Consider the following 12198-nt stretch of genomic DNA (forward strand, 5'->3'; position numbering starts at 1 on the left):
TATCTTTGGAAGGAACTTCCAAGTTCACAAATGATGAAAAGCAGAAACAATCAAACTGCCATCATGTCTCTGCCCATATTCAGGCTTGGATTACAGGACACATGACTGTGCAGAAATGTTTGCAGTAAAAAAAAAAAAAAAGCACATAAACTCTTCTAAGCCTGCATGGATCACTGAACTGAGGCATGTAATCATAACGTTCCTGAATCACTCATCTCATATTTGTGTTTCCACCCACCCCGAAAAATTCCATTGCGGTACATACTACCTTCCCCAGTAAAAACGAATTATTCTGCATGAAAAAGAAGCCATGGTAACCAATCCGCGCACAATGTGTGCAGACTACCAAATATCTCCGAGCGCGCTCCGCTCTTGTGTATCCTATTATGGGCATTGCAGAGCACGCTACAATGGAAGCATATTCATTCCTGGCGTCCTGGCCACGGCCATTTATCAATTAAACTACGAGTATAGCTTCCTATACGAGAAAAACAAAACAGAGACATTTCAGAACTGCTAATGATATGTCAATTTTGTGAGCTTTAAATGTCCATGCGCAGAGAAATAACACAATTGTATGTTTTACAGTAATGTAATATGGAGAATAGGGCATTCTTAAAATCATTATTTGGCGGGGTAAATAAATGATATTAAAATCATCCATGGCGGGATGGAGTATAATACATAATACAGATAGATTTTAACAATCATATCTGTTTTGACGATGAAGGTGTTCATGGCTTCACACCCAACCGTAGTATTTATAACACCTGTTTCTGAATAAAAATCTACATTTCAACAAGCATGATGTCTAAAATGTTTGTGACATCTCAGAAATGGACAAGGGCGGAAAAAAAGTTTTGGGATAGAACAAATGTATAATTCAGAAGCAATACAATGATGTATAGGAAGAAGCCTAAATGCAGTTTCCCCTTGGAATGTTGAGCCTGTCGTTATAATAAAACAGTGTCGCATATTGCACATACAACTATGTTAGAGGAAAAACAAATAAATGTACAAACTTCAAATTCAACTGACATTCAATTATCCTTTCATATTACGTTATATTTATATATTATATTTGAGTCCTGAAATTGTTATACATTAAATTACTGTAACATTTGTAAATGTTGCACTCATTATCCCGTTCTGCTGTAAAATAACCAACTTTAAAATGTTCTTAAGTAAATGGTTGGATGTCAAATTAAAATAGCTAAACATTTCACAGAGTTTAGACTAACTTCTGGTGGAGAACTGGTGGAATTTCACCTCCTATTCAAAGGGAATTCTCCACGCCTAAACTCACTCAAATGACATAGTCACAGAAACACCCAATGAGAGCAGACATGGGTGTTGCTGTAGTACTATAAATTGATCAGGTGAGACAGGTGTCAGGTTGTGATGCACCTGCACTGGACACTAAATACAGAGTGAAAGGAAAATACCTCTCAGCTGGAAACAGAGGAACAAATAATACTGAAGAAAAGCGAGATCCAGATTTATTTATTTTTTACCAGAGCCATTTATTAGACTGAAGAGACCAGCTGCCAATCCAAGGATCAGTCTGTGGGTGAGCATGATGTCGTTTGTGCCACAGGGCCTCTCCCCACCTCCTTGTGGAACCCAGTACCCTAGCCTCGAACAGGAGCCTCCAGAGTTCAGCCTGTACAGCAACAACTTCTACAGCACTCCAACCCTGCCTAGCCCGCAGCAGGCCACCCCTACTTCCTACGACCTGGGAGACTACACCAGCCCTCCTTCCAACCCTTACTTGTGGTTCAACGGCCCAGAGCTCAACAGTGTTCCCTACCTAGGTGGGCCCACAGGGCCAGTCTGTGGGCCCTATGTGCCCCAACTCTACAACATGCAGAGGCCCTATCTGGGTGCTGGCGCGCCGAGGGGTGGTGTAGGGGACCTGAGCTGGTTCTCCATGCCCTCTCAGGAGGAGCTGATGAAGCTAGCCAGGCCACCTTACTCCTACTCTGCCCTTATTGCCATGGCGATCCACGGGGGCCAAGACAGACGGCTCACCCTGAGCCAGATCTACCAATATGTTGCAGACAACTTCCCCTTCTACAACAAGAGCAAGGCCGGGTGGCAGAACTCTATCCGCCACAACCTCTCCCTCAACGACTGCTTCAAGAAGGTGCCCCGAGATGAGGATGATCCAGGTAAGAACGTTTGGAACTTGGTTTTTAAAATGTATCTTTTAATTTCAAGGTGTTCCATGCCTACTCAATGTTTGGGAAGTGTATACACGTACAGTATAACCTTGAAAAAAAGACAAATATTAACTCTTGCCTAACTATGTGAGAGCAACTCCTTAACAAAAATGACTTATGTGTCTCCTTATAGGCAAGGGTAACTACTGGACCCTGGATCCCAACTGTGAGAAGATGTTTGACAACGGCAACTTCCGTCGCAAGAGGAAGAGGAAGTCGGACTCCCTGCCTGGTGAGGGGGGCTCCTCAGGTTCTGAGTCGTTAGAGTCCAGCCCCAAACACCACAACAACATGAATGACGTTTCCAGCTCCTCCGAGCGCGGCCCCTCCCCCATCTCCTCAGCCCCCTCCCTCTGCCTGAACAGCTTCCTGTCTCAGATGGCTGAAGTGGGGACGGTATCAAACACAGTAGTGTCAGATACCCTCCACAGACCTAGCCTGGCTACAGAGCTGTCCCAACGGGTCTCTCCGGCCCAGAGATACGGCTCCTACTCCCCCAATGCTCCGATGCCTCAGTGGGAGGTCTGTATGTCCCATCCACAGCAGCCTACCATTTCCTCCTCTCCTCCCCTCTACCCTGCGGGCTACAGTGACTCTGTCCTCACCCAGCTCAGCAGCCAACTATACCCAGCCCTGGACTCTGCCTCAATGCTTTACCCACGGGAAGGCACAGAGGTGTAAAGCACAACTGATACATCTACTGGGTCGTTCCACCAATTAGGTGCCTTCGAGTATTTTAATTTGCCCGATTTAAAAAAAAAAAATTCACCTACTTTTAACATTCTGTCATAAAGAGCACTGGTTCAACTTAATAAAAAACACCCTTTCCCATCTGAATAGGCAGTTAACCCACTGTTCCTAGGCCGTCATTGAAAATAAGAATTTGTTCTTAACTGACTTGCCTAGTTAAATAAAGGTTAAAAAAAATAAAAAAATAAAAAATAAATAAGTGCCAAGTAACAGGGTTGACCATCTTAAATGAGCCATAAATCCCCTTGTGACAGGGGGAATGGAAGCGTGTTGTGTGCAACAGGGAGGGGCAATTGAAAGCAAGCTTCACAAATTTGTGTCTATTGATAAAAAAATAATTCTAGCCTGTCTATCTATGGGTAACAGGATTGAGGTATTATGCTCGACCCGCTTAGTTTTCCACCACAAAACAAATTTTAGAGCCAGCTCACCTGCTTTTACGCTATGATTTGACTATTAAATGTTCAATGTGTCTTTTGAAAAAACAAAACAGGATTGACCTTAAAATAAATCACTAATAACATTAAATAAATAATCATCTTTAGAAATTACTTTGCCAAAGTAACATAATAACTAGGGCTTTACAATGATGGTGAAAACCTGGAGAAATGTTGGGGTTAAGTGGGTTAAAATCTTCCTAGAAGCCACAGAGGGACCTGTCAAAATGCTGAAGTTTGGCACTTTAGCAAATCTTTATTCGTATTATAATTCAGATGTATTGAATTTCCCATGCACTTCATTTAATATAACAGGCTTTTAAATATTTGCGCACAATTTCTACTTAAAGTATCAACAAAAAGGCACTCATTTTGTGGAACAACCCGTACTGTGTAGTGTAGACCATAGGGCAGCTTGTCTTCGACAAACTCACTGGAATGTCTTCCCCAGCAGAGAATGAAAGTGCACTGAACTCATACTAAACAGTGGGTGATTTACAATGTTTTTTTTCTCTCTCTTAATTGATTGTACATATGTATATTGTTTGCGGTTCCACGTATTGTCTTCATAATATCAACTGAACTATCTGTCAAATGATTATTGAGGGATTCTTGACTTTAGTAAAAACGTGTGGGTTGTGTATGAGCTGTACATAAATGTCATGTCCTCATGCTTTTTCATATTGGTAAAATAAAAAACAGCATAAACAAGACATTCTCACTGCTATTTTTCTGGGAGTATTTATTTAAAACTGAATAAAAGAGAGAAATACAGGGTATGGTCACACTTTAAACCCCAAAACGTTATTTGGGTTGTGATTAATTCAGAAATTCCTATTTAGCATGGTGCTTAAACACAGTTTGATCAAGATTTGTGATTGCCAGTGCTTTTGGTTGAGAAGACAAGTCAAGCTCCCATTACAGTCAATGATCCACATCACAGAGACAGGTTGTGAAATGAGGGAGATAAAGAAACCGTTAAACAACGCTGAACAGGGGGGGAAAAAGACAGGTTTGACAGCCAGTGAACTAAAAGATAAATGCAACAGAACTTGTTCCTCAAGGTTCCCCTTTGCTCCCACTTACTGCCACAGCGCCCTCTCCTCACACCTGTCTCCCTTTATGTGCCCCTCTTGTGTTCAGGGTACAAGCCCATGCCTCTCAACATCAGTCTGCCACGCTTTTGGAGACCTAATAACCTATTTAACACATTTATTTCCTTTTACACTATATGAACAGACGGCTATTTGTAATTGTGTTATTTTTCCCATATTGGCAAATACAATCTTTAAAGGCCCAGTGTAGTCAAAACTGTATTTCCTGTGTTTTGTATCATATTGTACAGCAGCTGATAAAACTGACACTGTAAAAGTGTGGATTTTTTTAATCAATATTATATCCTGATAGTTGCTGGATGAAAATACAATCTACACAGGACCTAATCAGCCTGTTTGCATTGGCGGGAGTTTCAGCTTGCCTGGTGACATCACCAGGCGGTAAATTGGTTAATAGACCAAACACAAAGAGAGTTCCAAACCTCTCTGCCAATAGCAGCTAGTTTTCAGTTTTCCCCTCCCCACTCAGACCACTCCCAGACAGTCCTATCAAAATTCTTCCTTGAGAAATAGTTTTGCTAAAATGATAAAAAGCATTTTTTTTTGTAAATGGAAAATTATTATAGTAAGGTATTTGATTATTAAACTGAAATGATTTGATAAAGATTGCTGTATTGGCCCTTTAAACAACTCCATTAACGTTTCTGCTAGGGTTTGGAGGTGGTGTGGCATTTCAACTTTGGATGGCCTCAACTTTGGATGGCCTCAACTTTGGATGGCCTCTCCTTCTTGAGTTTTCTCCTTAAACGTACACTCCACACCAGTCCTATTTCTGTCCCACCCACTTCACAACTAAAATTGAGTTCTGTTCACATTCTTAAATGCAGTCTTCAACATGTCTCTAACACGCCATTGGTTTGAAGCTGTTTTTAGCTTCTCTAGGCTGTTTCGTAGAGCATGCACAACTGTACAACCTGGGAATGTGAAAGTAGACTCTTCTCACAACAAGTTTGACAGTTGACAGCATTATAATTTTTTCAGCGCATTACATGTTTGGCATATATCTATTTGCTTTAACAATTTGCTTTCATCTCAGCACAAAGAAAACTGCTGACAGTATCATTTAAAATCTCACACCTCCAATATTCACACGAGCTGAAAAACATGTCACCTCAGCAGATTCAATTGAGAAGGTCTGTGAGATGCTACGGTCAACATCTGTAGCCCAACGCTTACAGCCGTGGGAACCAGAGCACCCCATGTCTCCCTCGGAGTTGCAGGCAGCAAATGGGGACTAGAGAACCGGTTTGAGGATCCATTCCCATGTCTATCTTTGGCGATGAAGAATCTGTGGAAAGGCCCGAGAGTACAAATGGAGTGAGAAAATTAAGGGATTAATGGGGCGAATGAGGAGAAGGGGGAAGTGTTTAACGATCACTCTCACACATGGAGAGAGGGACGGTGGGATAAGGATCCTCTCCACTCTACAGGCCTCGGCACCTTCCAATCCCTCTCTCCTCTTGTCATACCCCTCATTCCATTCCTCTCCTGTTACTACTAGTCTGGAGGGAGAGGGAGGGGTAAAGACTGATCCCCTAACATGGAGGGAGGGGTAAAGACTGATCCTCTAACATGGAGGGAGGGGTAAAGACTGATCCTCTAACATGGAGGGAGAGGGAGGAGTAAAGACTGTTCCTCTAACATGGAGGAAGGGGGAGGGGTAAAGACTGATCCCCTAACATGGAGGGAGAGGGAGGGGTAAAGACTGATCCTCTAACATGGAGGGAGGGGTAAAGACTGATCCTCTAACATGGAGGGAGGGGGAGGGGTAAAGACTGATCCCCTAACATGGAGGGAGAGGGAGGGGTAAAGACTGATCCTCTAACATGGAGGGAGAGGGAGGGGTAAAGACTGATCCTCTATCTAACATGGAGGGAGAGGGAGGGGTAAAGACTGATCCTCTAACATGGAGGGAGAGGGAGGGGTAAAGACTGATCCTCTAACATGGAGGGAGAGGGAGGGGTAAAGACTGTTCCCCTAACATGGAGGGAGAGGGAGGGGTAAAGACTGATCCTCTAACATGGAGGGAGAGGGAGGGGTAAAGACTGATCCTCTAACATGGAGGGAGAGGGAGGGGTAAAGACTGATCCTCTAACATGGAGGGAGAGGGAGGGGTAAAGACTGATCCTCTAACATGGAGGGAGAGGGAGGGGTAAAGACTGATCCTCTAACATGGAGGGAGAGGGAGGAGTAAAGACTGATTCTGAGAAAGAGTGTGATTGTGACTGGTTGATTTTGAGAAGGAGTGTGATTGTAACTGGTTGATTTTGAGAAGGAGTGTGATTGTGACTGGTTAGTTTTGAGAAGGAGTGTGATTGTGACTGGTTGATTCTGAGAAGGAGTGTGATTGTGACTGGTTGATTCTGAGAAAGAGTGTGATTGTGACTGGTTGATTTTGAGAAGGAGTGTGATTGTGACTGGTTAGTTTTGAGAAGGAGTGTGATTGTGACTGGTTGATTCTGAGAAGGAGTGTGATTGTGACTGGTTGATTCTGAGAAAGAGTGTGATTGTGACTGGTTGATTTTGAGAAGGAGTGTGATTGTGACTGGTTAGTTTTGAGAAGGAGTGTGATTGTGACTGGTTGATTCTGAGAAGGAGTGTGATTGTGACTGGTTGATTCTGAGAAGGAGTGTGATTGTGACTGGTTGATTCTGAGAAGGAGTGTGATTGTGACTGGTTAGTTTTGAGAAGGAGTGTGATTGTGACTGGTTGATTCTGAGAAGGAGTGTGATTGTGACTGGTTGATTCTGAGAAAGAGTGTGATTGTGACTGGTTGATTTTGAGAAGGAGTGTGATTGTGACTGGTTAGTTTTGAGAAGGAGTGTGATTGTGACTGGTTGATTCTGAGAAGGAGTGTGATTGTGACTGGTTGATTCTGAGAAGGAGTGTGATTGTGACTGGTTGATTTTGACACCAAATTGTGTCAAACATCAAATATGTGTCCTTGCTCTAACTTGTGCTGAGCAAAATCCACACTTCTGCAGTATCTCAAATGTAAGATATAAGAGTGAGTCCAGTTAAAGTCCAGTCATAGATTTCAATTTGATAGCCTAAGGTAAGGAGGAGTCATGTGATATTCAGTAATTACTCCAACTTGCCTCATTAGCCTAGTGAACCCTCAGAGAGGCAAGTGTCCAGTCCCTCTGTCAGTGGATGAACACAGCAGGTCATTACCCAGTCAACACATGTGGAACTATAGCCCCATTCCTTCCACCACCCCGCCCACATGCTCCAGGGCCCCCATCCTCATGTGTTTATTGACACAATACTGGGATCCACTATCTTGACATGATGAGACGGCCCATCCCCTTTAGATGTCGAGGTGATTGATAGGTGACCAACGACAGCGTAGGTGTGCCCTGTGTTTATGGTCTTGTGCCTCTTTAACTGTACCTGTCAGTGTTGCTTATGAGGAAATCTAGAGATTTCGCCTTTAGCTTTCTGCATGACAGTAGTTAAACATTTTTTTCCCCCTTTACATTTTTTTTTTGCCATTTAACAAACATTGTTATCCAGAGCAACTTACAGGAGCAATTAGGGTAGAGCGCCATGCTCAAGGACACTTTGATAGATTTTAAACCACTTCAGAGCATTCGATAAACCAACAACTTCTCGGTTAATGGCCCAGCTAGGCTACCTGCCGCTCTCATCTCATGCCACATACTGTCTACTCTAACCAACTCAGACCCCCTATCAAAATCTTAGCCAGGCCAATTTAATTAAGGTAAATACAATAAATATGAATAAAAATTTTACCAGGCCAATTTTCCAGGATTTCACACCCATTTTTTTTAATGTAAAATGAATTATGTAAATGAATGTCTCTAACAAGTCAAATAGATAAACAGCTGCCAGATGGGTACAAATGAGGGCTTTAATCTGTTCTGTGTGACATGTAGAATATACCTGAGGTTCTTCTCTAGTTCACAGGTGTGTGGGCCTGTCTGAAGCTGGGCTGGCCGGTCTAGTCTATGAGACCAGGCTGGTCTGAGGCCAAACGGGGAAAACAGCTTCTTAAATAACCCTGCCCCCTCGACCTGCTGTTAACATCTCTCTGCTTATCCACAAGTTCAGTCATGTCTATAGTGTATTGATGAAACTGAATTGATGAAACAGCTCTACCTGTTCAAATGCGTCTCTCCTGATTCCCTATCTTATAACTCACCGCGCGAGCGTTGCAATGTAGACATTAATTCATTCAATAATTTTACTCATACCGCTCGCTCGTGTGAATGAGCGTCTGGGCGGTCAGGCGCTAAAATACAACTTGGTTCTATTTAGATGGTCGACACGCTGCAACTCTCCTTCTTATTGGATATCAGGAAGACACAAACCCACGCGGATGCTTGAAAGACAAATGAGGAGAGATTAGGAAAAATAACGAACTAACTTCAGAAAGTAATTCACACCCCTTGACTTTGTTCCACACTTTGTTGTGTTACAGCCTAAATTAAAAATGGATAAAATTGCGATCTTTTTGTTTGTTACTGGCCTACATACAAGTCCATAATGTCAAAGTGGAAAAATGTTTTCCGAAATATTTACAAATACATTTTAAAAAGAAACGCTGAATAATAAGTATTCAACCCCTTTGTTACGGCAAGCCTAAATAAATTCAGGATAAAAATGTGCTTAACATGTTACATAATAAGTTCCATGGACTCACTCTGTGTGCAATAATAGTGTTTAACATGATTTTTGAATGACTACCTAATTTCTGTACAATCATAATGTTAGTAAGTTGTTCCTGTTTAATAATTGAAGTATAGTACTGTAATACCCCACATACTGGTAATGGTAATTACCAGTAATGGTATTGGTAATGGTACCATTCATCATGTGAGCACTTTGAATCCAAACCAGTGGCACCAATAAACCCATTTTGACACAGAGACAGGTTTGCTGCTGACAGGTTTCCTGCTGTATGGTTCCAACCTACTGTATGGTTCCAACCTTCTGTATGGTTCCAGTCTGCTGTATCGTTCCAACCTGCTGCATGTGCTGTATGGTTCCAACCTGTTGTATGGTTCCAACCTTCTGTATGGTTCCAGTCTGCTGTATGGTTCCAACCTGCTGTATGGTTCCAACCTGCTGTATGGTTCCAACCTGCTGTATGGTTCCAACCTGCTATATGGTTCCAACCTGCTGTATGGTTCCAACCTGCTGTATGGTTCAAACCTGCTGTATCAAATCAAATGAAACATTATTTGTGCCGAACAGGAAATGTTTACTTACAAGCCCTTAACCAACAATGCTTTAAGACATTTTAAGAAAAGAAATACAAATAAGTGGTAAGTAAAAAATAGATAAGTTAACAACAACTTCACTCAGGCTGCTAAACAAACCCTCGTAAAACTGACTAGCCTACATATCCTTGACTTCTGCCATGTCATTTACAAAATAGCCTCCAACACTCTACTCAGCAAATTGGATGTAGTCTATCACAGTGCCATCCGTTTTGTCCCCAAAGCCCCATGTACTACCCACCACTGCGACCTGTATTCTCTCGTTGGCTGACCCTCGCTACAAACCCACTGGTTCCAGGTCATCAAGTCTTTGCTAGGTAAAGTCCCGTCTTATCTCAGCTCACTGGTCACCGTAGCAACCCCCACCCGTAGCACGCCCTCCAGCAGGTATATTTCACTGGTCATCCCCAAAGCCAACACCTCCTTTGGCCGCCTTTCCTTTCAGTTCTCTGCTGCCAATGACTGGAAGGAATTGCAAAAATCACTGAAGCTGGAGACTTATCTCCCTCTCTAACTTTAAACATCAGCTGTTAGAGCAGCTTACCGATCACTGTACCTGTACACAGCCCATCTATAAATAGCACACCAAACTACCTCATCCTCATTATATTTTTTAGTTTTTGTTGCTTTTTTGCACCCCAGTATCTCTATTTGCACATCATCATCTGCATGTCTATCACTCCAGTGTTAATTGCTAAATTGTAATTATTTCGCCACTACGGCCTATTTATTGCCTTACAATCGTACTACCTTTGCACACACTGTACATATACATTTTCTATTTTGTTATTGACTGTATGTGTGTTTATTCCATGTGTAACTCTGTGTTGTTTTTGTTGCACTGCTTTGCTTTATCTTGGCCAGGTCACAGTTGTAAATGAGAACTTGTTCTCGACTGGCCTACCTGGTTGAATAAAGGTGAATTAAAATAGTAAAATAATAATAAAAATGGAAAATAAAGGTAACAAATAATTAAACAGCAGCAGTAAAATAACAATGTGGAGGCTATATACAGGGGGGTACCGGTACAGAGTCAGTGTGGAGGCTATATACAGGGGGTACCGGTACAGAGTCAATGTGGAGACTATATACAGGGGGGTACCGGTACAGAGTCAGTGTGGAGGCTATATACAGGGGGTACCGGTACAGAGTCAATGTGGAGACTATATACAGGGGGGTACCGGTACAGAGTCAGTGTGGAGGCTATATACAGGGGGTACCGGTACAGAGTCAATGTGGAGGCTATATACAGGGGGTACCGGTACAGAGTCAATGTGGAGACTATATACAGGGGGTACCGGTACAGAGTCAATGTGGAGGCTATATACAGGGGGGTACCGGTACAGAGTCAATGTGGAGGCTATATACAGGGGGTACCGGTACAGAGTCAATGTGGAGGCTATATACAGGGGGTTACGGTACAGAGTCAGTGTGGAGGCTATATACAGGGGGTACCGGTACAGAGTCAATGTGGAGGCTATATACAGGGGGTACCGGTACAGAGTCAATGTGGAGGCTATATACAGGGGGTACCGGTACAGAGTCAATGTGGAGGCTATATACAGGGTGTTACGGTACAGAGTCAATGTGGAGGCTATATACAGGGGTGGGTAATGGTACAGAGTCAATGTGGAGGCTATATACAGGGTGTTACGGTACAGAGTCAATGTGGAGGCTATATACAGGGTGTTACGGTACAGAGTCAATGTGGAGGCTATATACAGGGGGTACCGGTACAGAGTCAATGTGGAGGCTATATACAGGGGCTACCGGTACAGAGTCAATGTGGAGGCTATATACAGGGGGGTACCGGTACAGAGTCAATGTGGAGGCTATATACAGGGGGTACCGGTACAGAGTCAATGCGCGGGGGCACCGGTTAGTCGAGGTAATTGAGGTAATATGTACATGTAGGTAGAGTTTAAGTGACTATGCATAGATTTTAAACAGAGAGTAGCAGCAGCGTAAAATAGGGGTCTGGTTAGGCCTTTGTTTATCTGTTCAGGAGTCTTATGGCTTGGGGGTAGAAGCTGTTAAGAAGTCTTTTAGACTTAGACTTGTCGCTTCGGTACCACTTGCCGTGTGGTAGCAGAGAGAACAGTCTATGACTTGGGTAACTGCAGTCTTTGACCATTTTCAGGGCCTTCCTCTGACACCGCCTGGTATAGAGGTCCTGGATGGCAGGAAGCTCGGCCCCAGTGATGTACTGGGCCTTCCGCACTACCATCTGTAGCCCCTTGCGGTCGGATGTCAAGCAGTTGCCGTACCAAGCAGGGATGCAGCCAGTCAAGATGGTGCAGCTTTAGAACTTTTTGAGGATCTGAGGACCTGTGTCAAATATTTTAAATTACAATTTCCTACAACAGCACATAGAAACAAGTAATATATGGTAGTAGTATATGCCTTATGCAGTTATTCAAATATAATA

General features: G+C 43.0%; 1 protein-coding gene across 1 annotated transcript; it reads left to right on the plus strand.

Moving 5' to 3' along the window:
- Positions 1–1430: 1430 nt before the first annotated feature.
- LOC139419420 (forkhead box I3a) lies at positions 1431–3451 on the plus strand. Its single transcript, XM_071169367.1, has 2 exons — positions 1431–2171; positions 2356–3451. The coding sequence occupies exons 1-2, from the start codon at positions 1577–1579 to the stop codon at positions 2901–2903; spliced, it is 1143 nt and encodes a 380-aa protein (XP_071025468.1). The 5' UTR covers positions 1431–1576; the 3' UTR covers positions 2904–3451.
- Positions 3452–12198: the final 8747 nt, after the last annotated feature.

The sequence above is a fragment of the Oncorhynchus clarkii genome, chromosome 10, assembly GCF_045791955.1.
Source record: "Oncorhynchus clarkii lewisi isolate Uvic-CL-2024 chromosome 10, UVic_Ocla_1.0, whole genome shotgun sequence".
NCBI lineage: Eukaryota > Metazoa > Chordata > Actinopteri > Salmoniformes > Salmonidae > Oncorhynchus > Oncorhynchus clarkii.